This window comes from Pongo pygmaeus, chromosome 1 (assembly GCF_028885625.2).
Source record: "Pongo pygmaeus isolate AG05252 chromosome 1, NHGRI_mPonPyg2-v2.0_pri, whole genome shotgun sequence".
Lineage (NCBI taxonomy): Eukaryota > Metazoa > Chordata > Mammalia > Primates > Hominidae > Pongo > Pongo pygmaeus.
Window position 1 is genome coordinate 215,296,299 of NC_072373.2, and position 18,440 is coordinate 215,314,738.

At 57.4% G+C, this 18,440-nt stretch overlaps 1 protein-coding gene across 4 annotated transcripts in view; it reads right to left on the reverse strand.

The window, feature by feature from the left end:
• Positions 1-38: 38 nt before the first annotated feature.
• The window catches only part of PLEKHM2 (pleckstrin homology and RUN domain containing M2), a 52,891-nt gene continuing 34,489 nt past the window's right edge, over positions 39-18,440 (reverse strand). For 2 of the 4 annotated variants that reach the window (XM_063659342.1, XM_054437210.2), the window contains exons 3-20: positions 17,980-18,089; positions 16,794-16,893; positions 16,161-16,248; positions 14,866-15,052; positions 13,416-13,475; positions 9,285-9,513; positions 7,003-7,821; positions 6,673-6,742; positions 6,464-6,554; positions 6,088-6,152; positions 5,631-5,719; positions 4,891-5,023; positions 4,095-4,285; positions 3,560-3,625; positions 2,769-2,928; positions 2,262-2,441; positions 2,063-2,179; positions 39-1,009 (exon numbers count right to left, since the gene is read on the reverse strand). In XM_063659342.1, the coding sequence (XP_063515412.1) occupies positions 872-1,009; positions 2,063-2,179; positions 2,262-2,441; positions 2,769-2,928; positions 3,560-3,625; positions 4,095-4,285; positions 4,891-5,023; positions 5,631-5,719; positions 6,088-6,152; positions 6,464-6,554; positions 6,673-6,742; positions 7,003-7,821; positions 9,285-9,513; positions 13,416-13,475; positions 14,866-15,022 (2,565 nt within the window). In that variant the 5' untranslated portion in view covers positions 15,023-15,052; positions 16,161-16,248; positions 16,794-16,893; positions 17,980-18,089 and the 3' untranslated portion in view covers positions 39-871. Of the gene's footprint in view, positions 1,010-2,062; positions 2,180-2,261; positions 2,442-2,768; positions 2,929-3,559; positions 3,626-4,094; positions 4,286-4,890; positions 5,024-5,630; positions 5,720-6,087; positions 6,153-6,463; positions 6,555-6,672; positions 6,743-7,002; positions 7,822-9,284; positions 9,514-13,415; positions 13,476-14,865; positions 15,053-16,160; positions 16,249-16,793; positions 16,894-17,979; positions 18,090-18,440 lie in introns of those variants that run through there. The other 2 variants (XM_054437221.2, XR_008492112.2) reach the window with 2 other exon arrangements.

The window sequence follows — 18,440 nt, forward strand, 5'->3', positions numbered from 1 at the left end:
TCCCCTACCCTGCTCAAAAAGGGCCAGTGACAAGCCTCGGCAATATAACGTGTCTATTTTATTTTAAAAAACAAAACCCAAACCACCTGACCCGTTCCCCAGGAGGCTCTTGACGAAGCTCTAGGGAAGGGCCCGGCTCCAGCCAAGCAGGGGACAGTCAGAAGATGTCAACATGGATGCCAGGCTGGTGGGCTCCGCCCTTCTCCAAGCCCCCCATCCACCCCCTTTGCTCCTCTGTGTTACAGGCACTGCCGGGTTGAGGGGAGAGACAGGGCAGGACTGTGGGCATGCAGAGCCTCCTGGCAGCCAGGGAGGGCTGCCTACCCCCCTGCATCTGGCGAGGCAGGCAGCTATGTGCGCAGTGATGGAGCTAAGAGGAGGAAGCATGCGCAGACACCCCGTGTTCCCGCTTCCCCACGTGGCCAGGAGAGTGTTCAAACACGAACGAGGATGGCTGGGCACTCAGGGCCCCAGCCCCCAACCCAGGAGAGGAAGAGGAGGCTCCCGCCCTCCTGGTTCTTTCATTCTTCCTTAGATGGATGGTGTTCTCAGTGCCACTCGGCAGAGATTCTGCAGACTGAGGCAGAGGCCCGGGAGGAGGGCGTGCATCCGCAGAGCCCACAGGGCTCAGACCCTCTGCCCCCAGCGACCTCCATTCGCTACCTGTCGGGCAGGATGCCCAGGGGTGCCGGGCACCTGACCTGGATCCCTGGAGTGGAGGAACCCTGTCTTAAGCCACACTCGGTGGTTCTGCCGCCCGGGGCAGGGGTGGGCTGTAGGCTCCCGACAGCATGACAACAGCCATGACAGTGTGCCTGCCGGCTGGCGTGCCTTCCTTTCCTGCCCTCCAGGGACGCCAACCAGCTCTGCCTCAGCACCAGGGGTCTCGGGAGGCTCGGCCGCGGCAGAGACTGTCGCTCCGCTGCCAGGCGCTGTGGATGAGGCTCAAGGCATCCTCGAATTTCTTCTTGTTGGAGGCTTCCTGGATCGCCGTGTGGGGGAGGTCCACCTGTGTTGGGGTGTGCAGAGAACAGATGAGGGCCACTGAGGGCCACAGGAGTCTTCAGGGCTTGTGGGCACCAGGCCTGCCCCTGCCTTGGCCACAGAGCCCCTGTCAGGCCCTCCCATCTCTCCCTGGGAACAGCTTCCATGCTGCTAGTTTCTCCCACTCTTCCAGGGGCTTGAGCTGAGGATGGGGTGGTTCCCCCTGAGCCCCCTCTTTCCTGGGAAGGCCCCAGCTCTCAGGATGGCCCAGAGAGGCAGGCGCTGCACTCTGTTTGGCTCTGCAGGGAGGTGGGCTGTCCTGAGCTGTTCTCTGCCTCTGGCTAGTCCAGGCTTCCACGGGGCTAGAGCGTAGCATGTGCTCAAAACCCACTTGAGCGTGCTCTCATGAGCACGCTCCCACACTGGCGCTAAGCCTGGAGGGCAAGGAAGAGGGTACTGCCAATCTTGTGCTCCCCATCTGAGCACAGCTGGAGGTCCACCACAATTGGTTGGAACTGAGGTCAGGAATTAAGCTTCTTGGGTTCTGTTTTCAGCTTTGGCCTCAGACTCACTGGGAGTCAGGGTTTTGTCCCTTTGGTTCTAAGTTTTTGTGCCTGTCAGGTGTGTCTGCTCAGTCTGGGGCCGGCACCAACATGCTCACCTTGGCCTCTGCCCCCAGACAGCTCTCTCCTGCCAGGCCACCCTCAATCACCCAAGGCCCAGTCCAAACCAGAGGCAGAACCACCGGGGCTGGAGTCCCACACCCACCTCCCAGGGCCCACCCCTTCCCTCCCAGGCCCTTGAGGCAGCAATGATGAGTGGCTTGAGGGCCTCCGGCTCCCCAGCCTGGCAGGCTTGTGCGCAGCAAGAGACGGCAAGGACAGTGAGGACTCTCCTGGGTTTGTTTCAAGAGCAGCAGGCACCCCCGGGGCTGAGGCAGGAGCGCCCTGGTACATGGCTGTGCCCAGGTCCCTAGAGGCAGGGCCAGGTCCTGGGAGCAGCAGGGGGTCCTCTCCCCGGGGAGTGGCTCCCACTCCACAGGGTCCCTGGCTAATGGGTTTCCTGGGCAGCTGGGTACCTGATAGATGGTTTTCCACCCAGAGTTCAGTGCAGACAGCAATCGGTCCAGTTCAGAAGTGCAGCTCAGGTAGATGACCCAGGGCGGGAGGAGCTGCTGGCTGTCCTGGGAGAACTCCTAGGGAGAGCCAGGCCCCCGGGTGAGCAGCCAGAGCTTTCCTTCTGCAGGCCCTGCAGCCCCGCCCCCATCCCCAGCTCACCAAGACGCAGTACTCCTTGCCCGGCTCGGTGGAGACGGCACTGATGTCACCCAGCTTGGCTGTGCCCAAAGAGCGGAAGAAGCTGGTCTGGCAATCCTCATGGCACGTGAAGAGGCGGTCATCCGTGAGGACCAGGCAGCAGGGGATGCAGGGGCTGGGAGCTACGCCCTGGGGGATGACCTGGCAGCGGGGCAGGGGAGGGGCAGGCTGGGGCCTCCAGGGCTGGTCTGCACCAGAACTCCCCACTCCAGGGGACCAGCCAGCCCTTCTGCTCTCCCTCCAGGGATCTCCCTCCAGGGACTGAGAGCAGAGGTGGGGATGGGGGTGATGCCCCTGAGCTCCAGGGTCCATTCCTGGGCTGCCCCCTGGAGGTCCATCTTGGCCCTCAGGTTGCTCTGTGACTATGGGTTTAGGGATGGGACCCTGGGGGTCTGGGTGGGTCAGGCAAGCCAGGTGAGCGGTGGGGGCAGGCAAGCCAGGTGAGCGGTGGGGGCAGGCAAAGCTCACCCCTTTGGACACAGCCTGGCAGAGATGCTGCATCCACTCTGCCATCTCGGCCTCGCTCTCAGCACTCAGCTCCAGGCAGGGCCGGTCGGAGAGAATGACCTGGAAGGCGTGGGGCCGATCCGTGGTGTTGGCTCTCCGGCAGCCACCGCACTGCTCCCCCCTGGGCCAGAGGAGGAGGGTGAAACGGGAGCGAGGAGGCAAGGGCAGCATGGGGCGGCAGCCCCCAGGGTTGGTGCAGGGTGTGCGGCACAGGGTCTGCCCCACCGTCCTGGAGGCTGGAGGATACCAGAGGGTTCTCCAGGCCCCTCCAGCTCCCAGGAGAGGTCTGGGAGCCCCACCCACCAGCTTTCTGTGTAATGCCTTTCACCTCCAGGGTATCCGAGATCCTCTAGATACCCAAGCATGGCTAGGCGGGGCTGGGAATCAGCTGTCCCTCTGGCCCTCTGAGAATCGGCCGCATTCATTCACACATGCTTCCTCGTGAAGGCCCGCTGTTCCTCCCAAATACCCGAACGTCCATCTCCCATCAGGCCGGGAGCTTCTGGGGAAGGGCCTGCCTCCTCCATCAGACTGGATCTGTTCTAAGCCAGGAGCTCCTTGCTGCCTCCCTCCTCCCCTCCTGTGGGCTCCTTGCAGCCCTCAGAGCGCGGAAGCCCCAGGCCACCTGTCACGGCCGCTGGATGGGGTGGGGCTGAGGGTGAGGCTGAACTGCCAACAGGGGCAGCCATCTCGAACCAGGGAGACGGCAGCTCTGGGCCCCAGGATACACCCGCTTCTCCCGGGACACTCACCCCATGTTCACCGAGAGCAGAGGGATGACATCGGTGCGGTCTGGGTACTGGTAGAGGATCCCATTGCTGCAGGGGTACAACACAGGGCAAGTGAGGCCTGTCCCAGGAACTGGGGCAAGGCGGAGCCCGGGTCCCAGGGTTCCCCTCCCACGCATATGCTGTGGCCATGAACCTGAGGCAAAGGACGCCGAGGGCTGTCATCTACGGAAGGGAGGGTGAAGAAGGGCCTGGGGGCTCAGCAGGGAACGTGGCCACCTCAGCAGACCTGGGGCGCAGCTCAAGGTTCATCGGGGGACCAAGCCTGCATCCTCCCCTGAGGCACTCAGGGATTCCTGGGGCCCCAAAGATGACTGGCTCTACAGAGAAGCTCTAACAGCCTGACCTAAGTCAACTCCAAGCTCTTGTAGGGAAGGGAAGCGTCCTCTCCTCAGGCTGCTCCCTTAGTGACCTGCTGCAGAGAGATCCCCACTGGGGACCTGACAGCCCAGCCACCCCAGGGCCCAAGCCCCAGGCCCAGAGCTGCCAGGGCTCCCACCTGAGCACCACGAAGCACGTCTTCCAGTGTTCCTTGCCCAGGTAGGAGGTGCCCGCCTTGTAGTGCAGCATGCCTTCTTTGGTGATGGTACCCTCGGGGGGTGAGCAGTGGCAGGGTGTGGGGCCCAGGGACTCGTCTGTGGGGTCCTCCCAGTGCACAAGGCCGTAGAAGCGCACGGTGACAGCAGATGCCTGATGTGGGGATGGGCATGGGGGACAAAGCAAGTAAGGCCTGGGCCAGGCAGGTGGCTGAGCCCGGACTGGGCCTTTTTTTTTCTTTTTGAGATGGAGTCTCGCTCTGTCGCCCAGGCTGGAGTGCAGTGGTGTGATCTCCAGTCACTGCAACCTCCATCTCCCAGGTTCAAGCAAGTCTCCTGCCTCAGCCTCCCAAGTAGCTGGGATTACAGGCGCCCACCACCACGCCCGGCTAATTTTTGTATTTTCAGTAGAGACGGGGTTTCGCCATGTTGGCGAGGCTGGTATCGAACTCCTGACCTCAGGTGATCTGCCTGCCTTGGCCTCCCAAAGTGCTGGGATTACAGGCGTGAGCCACTGTGACCTGCCGAGCAAGGGTGTTTTAACCTTAGGACACACCCCAAGGAGGAAGGTGGACATGACCTTCCTCCCTTCCAGGGTGGGAAAGCCCCGCCCCGCCCTGCCCCGCCCCTCCCCGCCCAGCCAGGTAGGCAATTGTGAAATGGCAAAGACATCTATGTGCATCCCTTAACGCTCACGCCAAGGCGGCTGCTGCTCTGCTATCTCAGGGGCTGCACTCAGCTTCCTCCCCAGGTTCTTACCTCACACTTCGATTCTTGGGCCACAAATTTGGCCAGTGCCAGCTTCTCCATGGTGGCATCTGTCAGGATGCTGGGGTAGGGAGGTTCTCGACAGCCTTTGATCATGGCTGACTTCAAAGAAGCCAAAAAGAACCTGCACAGGGAGTGAGGTTTGTGGTTAGAGGCCTAGGAACAGGGCCTCAACTGGACAGGGCTTAGTCTTGAGCGCTCCTGGCCTGGAGGGGTCACAGAAACTTGGGGGAGGGATCTGGCTAGACCCAGTGACCAGGGCGGCAGGTGCGGCAATGACGCAGGTCCAAGGTCATCAAAATGACAACTGGAACAGGCCTGATTGTTCTCAATGGCCAAGGGGCCTTGGATTTTGACAGTGAGGGAAGACAGACAAAGAGGGTGGGCACGACTTGAATGAGTGGGACCTTGAGCCACGACAAGGATGCAAACGTTCAAGGGCACGCCTGGCCCAGCAGCATGGCTCTCTGCCTGCCTTCCTGTCCGACAACTCATGCCAGCACCCCCAAGAGTCGCCAGGGGCTGAGGTCACCTGGGCTGACCACATGAGTCCTATGATTGTCGTCTACTTGCCTGCCTCTCTGAGCAGATGCAGGTTCCAGAGGGAATGCATCTGGTTTCCCCTCCTGGATCTCCCACTTCCCACTCCCACCCCCAACCCCCAGGCCACCCACACCTATGGGCAGCTGCGGACTCTCCAATCCTTCCAGAGGGGCGGGGTTGCCACTCACTCAGCCAGCGCCACATCAGCCGTGTCCAGCAGAAACTGCTTCCTGCGGTTGGTGCACACCAGCTTCACCGTCTGCTGGTCAAGGCCAACCTGCCAGAAACCACACCCTGACATGCACTTGGGGCTTAGCTGCTGCCTGGTGGAGGAGGCAGCGTGGCCAGGCTGAGTGCTTGCTGGGGAGGAAGAAGCACACCCTGGGCCGCCACCAAGTAAAGCCCCAGAGGCCAGGGGCTGGCATGAGTGAGGGAGGGACAGTCAGAAGTCTAGCACGGGAAGAGGCGACCTCAAGCTTGGTTCTTACCCCTAGCATTGTGTACAGAAGCCTCTCTGAGAGTTAAGTTGGTGCCCAACCCCGGGAGGTGAGTAAGGGGCCATGCCTCGCCCTGCAGTTCTATGGGTAAGTGGCTTGAGAAGCCCTGTACCTACAGCAGGCGCGCAACTGCGGAGCCTGGACTCACCGACACATAGTCAAGTTCATTGTAAGAAACGGCCTCTTCCACCAGGTATGGCTTCTCTGTGGCCCCTGAGAGAGGAGACCCCAAGGCCTATTATCCCCACAGGCCTCTATTCCCTCCCCCTGCCCCATTTTCTTAGACATAGCCCCCTCTCTTAGGGGGCCTCTCCTTGCCCTGCAATAGGAGAATGGCGTGGAGTGCTCACAGAGGGAGCCCCAGGCTCACGTCTCAGGGCTGCTGGCAACACCTTCCTTGGGGTGCCTTTCCATCACTGCATGCCAGGCAGCCGGGAGGCACTCAGAGGGCAAGGGGACTGGGGAAAAGTGGCTGAGAGTCAGCCTCGTCCACAACCCGCTGTCTGCCCGGGGGCGGCGGGCACCTTTCCGGAGCAGGTAGACATAGCAGTCTGTGAGCAGCACGTACAGCAGCTGCAGGTTGCCCTCCATGTGCCCAGTGCTCATCCGGATCATCTGGGGGCCGAAGCAGACAAGGGTCAGGCAGGTGGCTCCTGCTGCTCCAGCGGGGGCGGTGGCCCATCCCGCCTCACCCTTGCCGTCTCTTGCTCACTCCTGAGTTCCTAGGACTTACTTTGAACAGCTGCTCTTCGTTTTCTCTGAACACGTGGATCATTAGCAGGAGCAGGTGATTGTTGTCTACTCTGTAAGGGCCAAGTCAGGAGGGCGAGGTGTCAGGAGGGCGAGGTGTCAGGCGGGCAGGGGTGAGAGAGGCCACACCCCCCCCCAGAGCCAGGGGGTAGTGCCTCCGCCTCCCACTAGGAGCCAAAGTTAGGGAGGGAGGCCCACACCCCTTTTCACTCAGGCTGGGTCTTCCTAGTGCTTAATTTATCTGGAGGTCAGAGGCGCAGTGTCCCCAGCTTCAAGGGCTGGGAGAGTCCCATGCCAGCCGCAGTCTTGTTACCTGAACTCCGAGGAATGGACCATCTCCGAAGGGCTCCCCTGTCCCTCATCCACCCCAGAATCCTCAGCGCTACTCAGACACGGGCTGGGTTGGTCTCGCTTGAGCTGGCAGAGAACCTCCTGGGTCCCAGGCTCTGGCTCAGACACAGGCCCCTCCCTGACCAGGGACAGGTGGGCCTCCAGCTCCTGAGCCTCCCTCGTGGTATCCTCTAGGGGCCCAGGCGTCTGTCCCTCTCCTCCTCCTCCCTCTTCTTCTTGGCCAGCAGCCTCAGGGCTACTAGGAACATGCAGCGGTTGGCCAAGCCCTGCAGGGTCATGGTGGCCGCCACCTGATGTAACAGTGCTTGGACTCTCGACGGTAAAGCGGTAGAAGTCCATTGGGGCTGAAAGCCCCTCACTAAAGTCGCAAAGCGGCGGCCTCTCCGGGGCATCCCCGGGAGAGCCGGTCCGAAAGGACTGGTATGGGGGCTCAGCACGGGAGCACCAGGTGCTGGGGTCCAGCTGCCCATTGAGCTGGTCGATAACCTTGCTCAGGGGCTGCCCCAAGCGCTCCATGGAGGTGTCCTTCATCTCGGGGATCAGCAGGCCCGGCTCGGAGCGCTCGCTGCTCTCCGTGGTGCTGCTTGGCCCCTCTCCCTCCTCCTGGGGGGAGGCAAGTGTAGTGTCTGGCGAGTCCCGCCCAAGGCTTGGGCTATCGTTGCGGCTGTCACCGTCCCCCTGCTTGGCACATTTCTTCTGGCTGCAGGCGGGGTGGAGTGGACTTGCCTCCTCATCTGATCTGCTCTTTTTCTTCTTGCCAATTTTCTTCTTCTTGGTGACCCTGAGACAGTAATGATGGGGAGAGAGTTAATACCTGAGTAGTCCAGTGCTGAGGAAAACCAGGCTGGGTCACGGTGGCAGTGCTGGCCATGTAACCTCTGAGGGCACAGCTAGCACATCAGTGGTCCTAGGCAGTGCTGGGTGGAGGCACTAGGTCAGAGGACAACAGTGGCTCGGGCCCCGAGGTATCCCCTTTGCTGGCAGACACAGGGTGGGGGTAGCATGGGCTGGGCACAGATGGCTGCAGCCAGAGAAACCCCAGAGTGAGTCTTCTGAATTCCTCCTAATGGAACAGCTGAGCTAGCTGCACTCTAGGAAAGAAAAACAGGCCATGGCTGGTCAGGCAATGCCCCCTCCACTCAGCCCCCCTTCGGATGTGGATCCTGAGCTGACCTCATTTCCCTTAGCTATCGTCATGGAGGAATCACCCAGAAAGTACTCAGCGCTTTCTGGGCTCATGCTTCGGGTCCCACTCTGGTTCCAGGTTGGCTGGAGCGGGCTTCGCTAAGGGACCTCAGGTCTGAGCATGAAGCTGCTGTGGACTGGAACCAGCCCATGGGATGGCCTCCTGGCTCCAGTCACTGGGGAGCAATCCCCCGCCTCAGGCCAGCAAGCCTGGGCAGTCTGACACGCACACAGGGCTTTTCCTCTTAGTCAGTGTGAAGTTTCAAGAGGGGGTCGGGGAGGTCAGGGAGCCGGGGAGGCTCTGGTTGACAGTCCCTGCTGGCCACCCACCACATCCTTCCTTTCCATGTCCTGCCCGTATAACAAAGATACTTTTCTTTCAATGAATCTCAGAAATTGTATCTTAACTTCCAAGAACTCCCTTGGGAAGAAGTCCAGCCTGAAGGTGCTTTCTGATCTTAGGCAGACCCAGCAAATGCCCTGGCAGCCTGGACATGGCCCCAGACCAGCCACGGTTGCTGCCTGTGCCACCTGCTTCCAAGGGCTTGAGCCCTACAATGGAGTGAATGTGTGTGTCCCCTCCAAATTCCTGTGTTGAAATCCTAACTCCCGATGTGATGGTATCAGGGGGTGGGAGGTGATGAGGTCCTGAGGGTGGGATCCTCAGGAATGAGATCAGCGCCCTCATAAAAGGGACCCTAGAGAGCTCTCTCTGCTCCCCGCCACGACACAGCGAGAAGAGGGACATCTGTGAATCCCTCATCAGAGTCTGGCCACACCGGCACCCTGACCTCGGACTATGGCTCCAGAGCTGTGAGAAAGGATGTCTGTTGTGGAAGCTCCCCGTCTGCGGTGCTTTGTTCCAGCAGCCAAGCTGACTAGGACAGGCCTCCACTTCCTCTTGCTCAAAGAACCTCCTAGAGGTGGGAAGGGTTTCCAGGCAGGCATGCAACTGCCCTCAGGGGGTGTCCCGGTCTGCCCTGGATGAACAGCTGATGCTGGGAGTGGACAGGTTGGACCCCAGGACCTCAGCTCCTTTCTGGGCCCCTCCCTGCTGACCTGATGACCTCGAGCTCCGTGTAGGCATCTGGCGGGTCCAGGTCCTGGGCCTCCTCCTTCTCCTGACAGGTGGTGTGCACGGGGGTGGTGTCAGAGGAGGACACAGTCTCTGCCGGCTCCTCGTTGAAGGGGTTCTGGCGCTGGGTGGGGCTCCTGGTGGAGGCCTTGCTGCTGGTCAGGTCGGAGGCTGTGGAGCGGGGACCGCTGACTGTGTCTGTGAGGTCTCCATCTGGGAGGACAAGGAAGCAGGAGACACCCTGTCAGGCACCCCCTGGGGTCCCCAACCCCCAGAGCATGCGTTAGCCCAGGAGGCAGGCAGACTGACCAGTTCCTCCCAGGGAAACCTGACCGGGGTGGCCCTATTTCGAGTAGAAGCCACAACCTAACAGGACATGGGATTTTGTACTTTAGGAGCAACTTGGAGGGAACACCATCTCCACCACCCCTGGGGGCCCTCCAGAGCGCACAACAATTTGGCTGAGTTTGTGTTAAGGGCCCCCGCGGTGAAGCAGCCTCCAGGCTCAAGCTCCAGGCTTAAGTCCCATAGGGATGGTGACTTCGAGGCCTCCATGGGTGGCTGGGAGCCCTAGAGAGGAGCCAGGCTGCATGCCTCTTAGGTTACCCTCAGAGCCTTCCTGCCAGGACGCTACAGGGGTACCCAGCAGCCCCGTTAGCCCCATACCCCACTTGTAGGGCTGAGAGGTGCCCAAAGTCCTCTGAAGGGTCCCTTGCAGAGGTAAAAGGAACACAAAGGGAGAAGAATGGAGGAAGACAGCAGAGAAAGTGAGAGGTGCAGAGTGGGGGCAGAGGCTGGGAGGACAGGATGGGAGCCCAAGGGGTGGGAACCACGGGGCAGAGGGAGATGCCCAGAGCACACAGTAGAGACAAGATGACAGAGCAGGGCAATGAGAACAAGGTGCAAAGGGGCAAAGACAGGGGTCCGAGAGGCCACCCCCCAGGCTGCTTCTCCCCAGCACCCCTGACCCTACATACTCCTCGGGGGCAGGACCAGGCGCCCCTGCAAGGGTGGTGCTGAGAACTCCATTTTTTTTTTTTGAGACGGAGTCTCTCTCTGTCGCCAAACTAGAGTGCAGTGGCGCGAGCCCGGTTCACTGCAACCTCCGACTCCCGGGTTCAAGTGATTCTCCTGCCTTAGCCTCCCAAGTAGCTAGGATTACAGGCATGCGCCACCATCCCAGCTAATTTTTGTATTTTTAGTAGAGCTGGGGTTTCACCATGTTGGCCAGGATGGTCTCGATCTCCTGACCTCGTGATCTGCCCGCCTCGGCCTCCCAAAGTGTTGGGATTACAGGAGTTAGCCACCGCGCCTGGCCAAGAACTCCATTTCATTCAAGCATCAGCTCACTGATTGGTCCTTTCTGAGTCATACCCTGACACGGCCCCCGAGAGGGGAGCTGGCTTAGACATCCCGCCCCACCCAGCCATCTGCCCCTGGTTACTGGAACAGGGCAGGAGAGGGAGCATGCGCAGGTGAAGCACACAGCCCATATGGCCAGTGGCAGATGGGAGCCACCCAAGCAGAGAGCTGAGGCCCAGCTGGTGAAACCGCCTGGGTGAGGGTCAATGGCAAGAGCCATGGCTGGTCATGCTCTATTTGCCGGCCAGTGCTCATCTTGCTGGCCACTGTCTGCCCGGAAGAAAAGAGGCAAACATGCACCCCACAGCCCCACTGGGGGCCCAACCAGCTGTCAACTTAGTGCCTCTTGGAAGCCACAGGGCAGCTGTCTGCTGATGCAGCACACCGTCCTTTTTTTTTTTTTTTTTTTGAGACAGGGTCTCGCTCTGTCGCTCAGACTGGAGTGCAGTGGCGCAATCACAGCTCACTATAGCCTTGACCTCCTGGGTTCAAGCAATCCTCCTGCCCTGCCTCAGCCCACAGAGTAGCTGGGACTATAGGCGTGCACCACCATGCCTGGCTAATTTTTATATTTTTAGTAGAGACGGGGTCCCCCTGTGTTGCCCAGGCTCAAAGTCCTGGGCTCAGGCGATCCTCCAGCCTCAGCCTCTCAAAGTGCTGGGATTACAGGTGTGAGCCTGGCCCCTTTTTTTTTTTTTTTTTTTAAAGTCTGCTGTCTTTTAATATAAGGACAAAAGAGGAGGCTAAAGGCAATGAGTAGCTCTGCCAGAAAAGACCAGCAACATCGGGGACTTTTTCCAGATTTCCTGGGATCCCAGAGCCTGAGTTCTAAGATACAGAAAACCGTGTCTCTCGGTCCCAAAGCAGGCTCCTGCCAAGCCCATGTGTTCTTGCTCCGGCCCCTGTGATTCTCCTCAGCACACGCAGCTGCAGCCAAGAGGAGCCCTGAGAGGTGAGTGGGCAGATCATGAGATGTGGTGTCAAGGCCCGGATGCCCACCAGTTCTGTAAATAAGCCGAAGACCAGGGGAAGGCCACCCCAGGCTCAGAGTTTGGAGCTGCCCCAAGTCCTGCCCTCCTCCAGGTCCAAGAAGACAGAGCCTCCCCGGGTGAGCTGCCAGAGTGAGCTCAGGAATCCTGCTCCAGGAACTCCAGAAATCTCACCCTGCCCTGAGGCAAGCAGTGCAACTGGGCTGTTAGTTCTCAGGCCGCAGGGAGCTCTGAAAGGCTGTAGAGGAAGGTCAGGCCCTGCTTGTCAAGTGACTGCAACAGGCATGTCAGGAGGGAGGTTAGTTGTTAGAATTGGAGGGAAAAAAAAACAATACCCAGCATGTGTGCTGCAAGAAAAGAGGCTGAGAGGGTACATGACGTTATGATGGAATTCTGGAATCCAAGCTAATTTAACTCAAACAGGGGACCCTTCAATGCTGCTCTTGGCCAAGTGTCATAGTTTATTTTTCCCAGTGCCACATGTTATTTCCCACAGAGTTAAGGTATTTCATACTCACATTATTTGGGAACGGATCACCTGTCACCCATTACTCAGCGATCACGTCTCTAATAATGCGGGGAGAGCCACGTGCCCCTCATCCTCAGGGTGTGGCAGTTCTCACCTCCCCTGTTCAGAGGCCAGGTTCCCTCACCTCCCCTGTTCCAGGCTGGAAGTGGCCCAGAGGGTAGGAGGCTCTTTAATAACAGGGATTTGGACCAGGTGCAGTGGTTCATGCCTGTAATCCCACACTTTGAGAGGATGAGGTGGGGTGGATCACCTGAGGTCAGGAGTTCGAGACCAGCCTGGCCAACATGGCAAAACCCCGTCTCTACTAAAAATACAAAAATTAGCCGGGCGTGGTGGCACACACCTGTAATCCCAGCTACTTGGGAGGCTGAGCAGAAGAATCGCTTGAACCCGGGAGGTGGAGGTTACAGTAAGCCATTATCACACCACTGCACTCCAGCCTGAGCAACAGAGCGAGACTCTGTCTCAAAAAGTAAAATAACATAAAGTAAAATAACAGGGATCTGCTATGGCCTCAGATTTAAGGGGGAAACATTCACCTTATTGGCAACATAGCCTTTGCTTTGAGTAATCGTGGCAACCTGGGAATAGCTTTGTGAATTTATGAAGTGGAATTTCAGGCAGAAAAATGCCCAGGCACTGCTACTGCCCAGCAGACAGGGTGGGAGGGCTGGCAGAGTTCCTTTTAATCTGCTTTAAAGCTTCAAAGAGATTCTGTCTGTAGGAAGTTTCAGCTGTACCTGGGCAGTTCCCTGACTTGGACCTCAACCACTCCAAAACACCCAAGAGGAAGCCATTAGGAACAGACTGAAAGAATCAAGCTCTTTCTCCTTGATGCTCATCTGACCCGCAGGAGCTTACAACCCGCATGTTTAAAGGCATGGTTTTCCAGAACAAGTCTTGGTTCACTGGGTCAGGCCCTACACACCCCGAGAGCATCAGCTGGCACTGGAATCAGGAAGAGCGATCCTGTATCCCCCGAAATGCAGCCACTTAGTGACTCCGAAAGGCCACTGCGCAAAGGCAGGAGCCCTGCACTGGGAGAAGGGATTTGCCTATGGCTAGAGGTTGAGTTTTCCCACTGCAGAATTCCATCTATTAGAACACCAAACTTGGCTTTATTATGATTATGGACATTATTATAAATAATAAGGGGCTGATTTGATACATGCAGCAAGCTTGGCATGGAAACATTGCAAAACAGGAAAAGAGGGTAACAGCGGACTCTGGCCCACCTTCCCAGTCTGTGCTGGGTACAGACGGCACTGCTGGAAACACATCTCCAAAATCATAATCTACAAAAACGAGGGACAAAACTGAAGATTAGAAACACAGGCAGTGGAAGGACGACTGGAGGGAGGGGAGGGGAAATGGGGTGGGAGACATGGGGAGGAAATAGGAGAGGAAAACTTCAACTTTCTACATTGTATCCAACAACCTTGGGGAAACTTACTAGGGCCCTGACGGCCTCTCAGCTCAGGCGCTGGCCCAGGAGCCTCCAACCAGCTGGAAAGACCTGTCAGGGCGACCCCTTTCCACACCCAGAAGCTGGTTCTGGCAGAGAGAAGCCTGGCTGCCTGTGCCTAGCTCTGTTTTCTACCTCTTGCATGCCTTCCCTCCGTACCCTAGCAGGGCAAGGAGACGCTGCCCTGGCGGCTGCAGTTGCACAATCTCCAAATTGCTGAGGGGACACCTCCATCCATGGATCCGTCCTTGCTCTGGCTCTTCCGGCAAGGCCCACCCCTCCGACTCCTCTAAGGTAGCCCATGGGCCCAACCTAAGGAGACTGAGCCGCCTTCTTCAGCTTGCACGGTCAGCAATGCAGGTCTTGCTAACAGCAAGTTTGAGAGGGACCTCCCTTCCTGGGACATACAACCCGTGGTACAGCAGAAATAAGAAAGGGGAAGGTCAAGGTCTCAATGCTGAGGCAATTCTAGGGTGCCCAAGGGCTGAACTGGGGCTGGGATCCCCTTCCCTGGAGGTGAGGTGGTGGGGTGAAGTAAATGAAAGGCTCTGGTCTCCCACAGGAGATAAAGAGGGGAAAATGGCCAGTTTTATCCATGAACACCAGGGCCTAAGGTTTGAAAGAAACCAGGCTGTTCCAGTAAATCACTGGGTCAAGACAACAAAATGACCTGCAGCTTCTTCCTCGGTCCCTGATGCAAAGGGTGCGACCATCCCAAACACATCAGTGAGCGCAGGAGGAACTCAGAGAAATCGGACGGACACACAGGACACAGTGGCAAGGTTTCCCTGCGCTTCAGATCTGCCTGGTTCTCTCTTCTTCTAGGGGTTGCTTAACCTCTTTCTGCAAAGAATGTGGGGTCAGACAAGCTCCCCAGAACAGGCAACACTCAACCCTGTGACAAGGTTTCCAGGTCCCACTGCTAAACCTTCCTTGCTTAGAAAACTGCCACAGGCATGTGACTAGAACCTTCTGGAAAAGGGTCTAACCTTAAAAAATATATATATATATAATTTCAGCTTTTTGTGCCCAGAATCCACTTTTTAGCCACCACAGGGACTCTGAGGAGATGAAGATCTGGGAAATGGACAGCGCTGTTTAATTGCAAATTTCAGCCACCAGACCAAAACTAGCCAAGAAAGACATCACCCAGCCAGGCTTAAGCAGCTCAAGTCTGTTTCACAACAGGGGCTTAGCCTTTCTGCCTTAGGGCCACTCACCCTCACTAGATGGGGCAATCGCACTGTCATCCCACTCCAGGTTGGTGGAGGTGACGGAGTTGAAGGAGTTGAGGGACAGACTGTCTGAGCCGTGGACCGAGCTGGGAAGGCGGTCTTCAAAGTCCAGCAGGTACTGAGGTTTGTAGTAGTCGGGCATGTAGGGGGCCAGGTCTAGGTAAGGGGCATCCTGAGGAGAGAGTAGAGGAGGCCCGTTTGGTGGGAGGCCTCGTGTAGCGGCCTTCTGCAGACAGCAAGATCCAGGCCTGGGAGACACAGATGTGCCTCTTTGGGAAATCAATGGCTTAAAGTAGTAAATTCAAAGAAAAGCTGCTAAGAAGAACAATGTGAATAGTATTGGCTTTTAAAACTGTGGACTTCAGGCTGATGGAAGACAGAGCTGTCAGAACTCAAGCTACACCCTTTGATGCCCCCGCTATCTCTCTCTCTTTTTTTTTTTTTTGAGACAGAGTCTCACTCTGTTGCCCTGGCTGGAGTGCAATGACGTGATCTCGGCTCACTGCAACTTTCACCTCCCTGGTTCAAGCGATTCTCCTGCCTCAGCCTCCCAAGTAGCTGGGATTATAGGCACCCACCACCACACCCCGCTAACTTTTGTATTTTTTTTAGTAGAGACGAGGTTTCGCCATGTTGGCCAGGCTGGTCTTGAACTCCTGACCTCAGGTGATCCACCCACCTCAGCCTCCCAAAGTGCTGGGATTACAGGTGTGAGCCACTGCACCTGGCCCAAGGAAGGTCATTTGATTAGGACAGGGCAGCTGCATCCATTTTGAGCCCAGTCCAAGAGATGCCTGGGAGCCTCTTTGGCTCCATGTGGGCCAGCATCCCGTTTGTACAGGGTGTGATGGGGAGAGAAGCTTGAGAACTTGAAGAGGGTGACTGAAGGCTTGTCATGGAACTGATGACACTTTTCAGAACCCCAGAAGCACCAGGCTGAATCTGCCTTGTCCTTCTAACTCTTCACATCCTAAACATGAAGGCCAGTTCTTCTGGGCTATCTTAGCTAAGATACTCCAGGCAATGTGGCTTTTCTCCAAGTTGGCTAGGGAGATAGGAAAAAGTCACCTGAACCAGGAATTCTTGCCATCACTTCTCTTCTCACTCAATTCAACGGACCCTGAAACCTTTCCCTCGCCCGAAAAAACAAGCTTTGCTCAAGCCCAGTCATACTCAACAAGCTCCCTCAACAAGACCTGAAAATGAAGCCACCGCCCACCCTGCCCGCAGCCCGCCCCCTCCTCTGCTTCCCACAAGCAGCGAGAGCCCTGGTGTCTCACCAGATCCAGCTCGAAACGAATGAACTCTAGCCCGGACACCAAGGTCAGGAAGAGCGTCAGGTGATCGTGGCTGCAGACCAGGGCATTCCTGCAAGACACAAGAAGCCACGATGGTGCCTCTGGGTCTGTTTACCAGCCTGGCCTAACCTTACCAACATGCCAGCTGTGTTGTAATTTGACACGTGATGTCCCCCACCTTGGACAGCACCCAGCTTGATATAGCTGTTGCCCACCACCCTCTCAGCGATCTCCTACTGGGTTAGCAGCCACACTGCACTGTCCTGCCAGTGTCTTCAGAGATGGACGAGCACAAGGCTTGTCAGGCTCTCAGCAGCTGCTGTACACACTCTGTTCCTGCAGCAACCCTAGCAAAGGCTGAGCCAAAGCTTGGGCACTGGTCAGGTCTGAAGCCTGGGAGGAGGACCAGGGAGCAGCAGAGACCCAGACTGTACCCAGGAGCCCAGATGGGACACCGGTGCTCCCAGTGAAGGCCACCCAGCTACCGGCAAGGTTCTAATGGCTCTCTGGCATCACTGATGTGGCACACTGTGCTGTCTGCATGACAAGAGCCTTTGGGAGGTAGCTGACGGGGAGCTCTGAGGCTAGGGGAGACAGACCGTCCCAGACACTCACTTGACGTAGTACTTATGCAGCAGACCCAGGTTCTCCTGGAACAACCGCAGGTAGCTCTCCAAGGAGTTCTCGTTGAGGGCCAAGTACAGCCAGGCACGGCCTGCAAACAAAGACAGGAGTAACCGGCAGGAAGGCCTGTCAGAGTGCTGGCTTTTATTTGCCAAGCAAGGGCAGAAAGGAAAGAAAGAGCAGGTAAGGGGACCAGGCGCTTCAGCGGCCTTTGCACTTGGTGGGGTACCATAACCCCTGAGTGCTTTATTTTCCTAGTCAGACCTCAGCATGTAGCTGGCCAGGAAATTCTGATAAAGAGGGCAGACTGCACACTTCAGATAGGTCAAGAAACGCCAGGACCCTGCACTGATCCTGTAGGCTAACAGAGATCCCAGCTCAGGGAGAGAAACCAGACTCCATAGCACGTGCTCAGGCTGGGATTCCATAGGAGTCCAGCTCTCGCTGGCAGCTCGCCCTCCTTCCCCCCATCACTGCTGCGCCAAAAAACCATCATATGCAGGGAGAAAAGAGGCCTCATGGAGGGGGCTGGCATTTTATAAATTTATTTTTTATTACTATTATTTTATTTTTTGCGACAGAGACTCTGTCACCCCAGGCTGGAGTACAGTGGTGTGATCATAGCTCACTATAGCCTTAAATTCCTGGGCTCAAGGGATCCTCCTGCCTTACCCTCCCAAAGTGTTGGGATTACAGGCATGAGCCACTGTAATCCCGGCCATTTTCCTAAATCTTTAGAGATGGGGTCTCACTCTTTCTTCCAGGCTGGAGTGCAATGCTGTGGTCATGCTTCACTGCAGCCTCAAACTCCTGGGCTCGAGCCATCCTCCCACCTCAGCCCCTGAGTAGCTGGGACTATAGGTATGTACCAAGACATCCACCTAATATTTAAATTTTTGTAGAGATGGGGTCTCACTGTGTTGCCCAGGCTGGTCTAAACTCCTGGCCTAAACTCAAGCCATCCTCCCTCCTCAGTCTCCCAAAACGCTGGGATTACAGGTGTGAGCCACCATGCCTGGCCTGGTGCTGGCATTTTAACTCCCCACTGCTACTGGATACCACCAGGTAATTCGCCTCCCAGGGCTGACCCTGAGGGTAAACCTGGGACACAGCCCCAAGCTACCCACAGAGAAGGTGGAGCTGGTCCCTTCCCCAGCGTCTCCTTGTGACTACTCACTGCGCCCCAGGTTGGTGGCCACGTGCTGCAGCACCTCGATCTGCTTGATGGCCTCTCTCCGAGTGAAATGCACCACGAGCACCCAGTAGCCAGAGGAGAGGTCTTGCAGTCTGAGAAAACAGGACAGGAGCTGCTGTGACCTGCATGGGGCCACCCTGGGAAGCTGCAGTCGGCTGGTCCAGCAGTGAGCGCAAGGCAGGAAGTGATGGATCCCTAGCAGGTCTCCCAGGCACCCAGCACACCTTCACACCATCATGTCATTTGTGGCGAATCCTCCCTCCATCATTTATGTCTGCCCAGAGATGATTTACTGGGGTAACTACAGAGAGACTGTGGCCCACTTGAGTGGCACAAATCCCTTTCTGCCAAGGGGAGAGAAGAAAGAAAAGGCAGAGAAGCTAAGGGTTTCTCTGTGGAGGCTACTCATGGCCTGGGTTGTGCTCTGTCGTCTTTGGAAACTT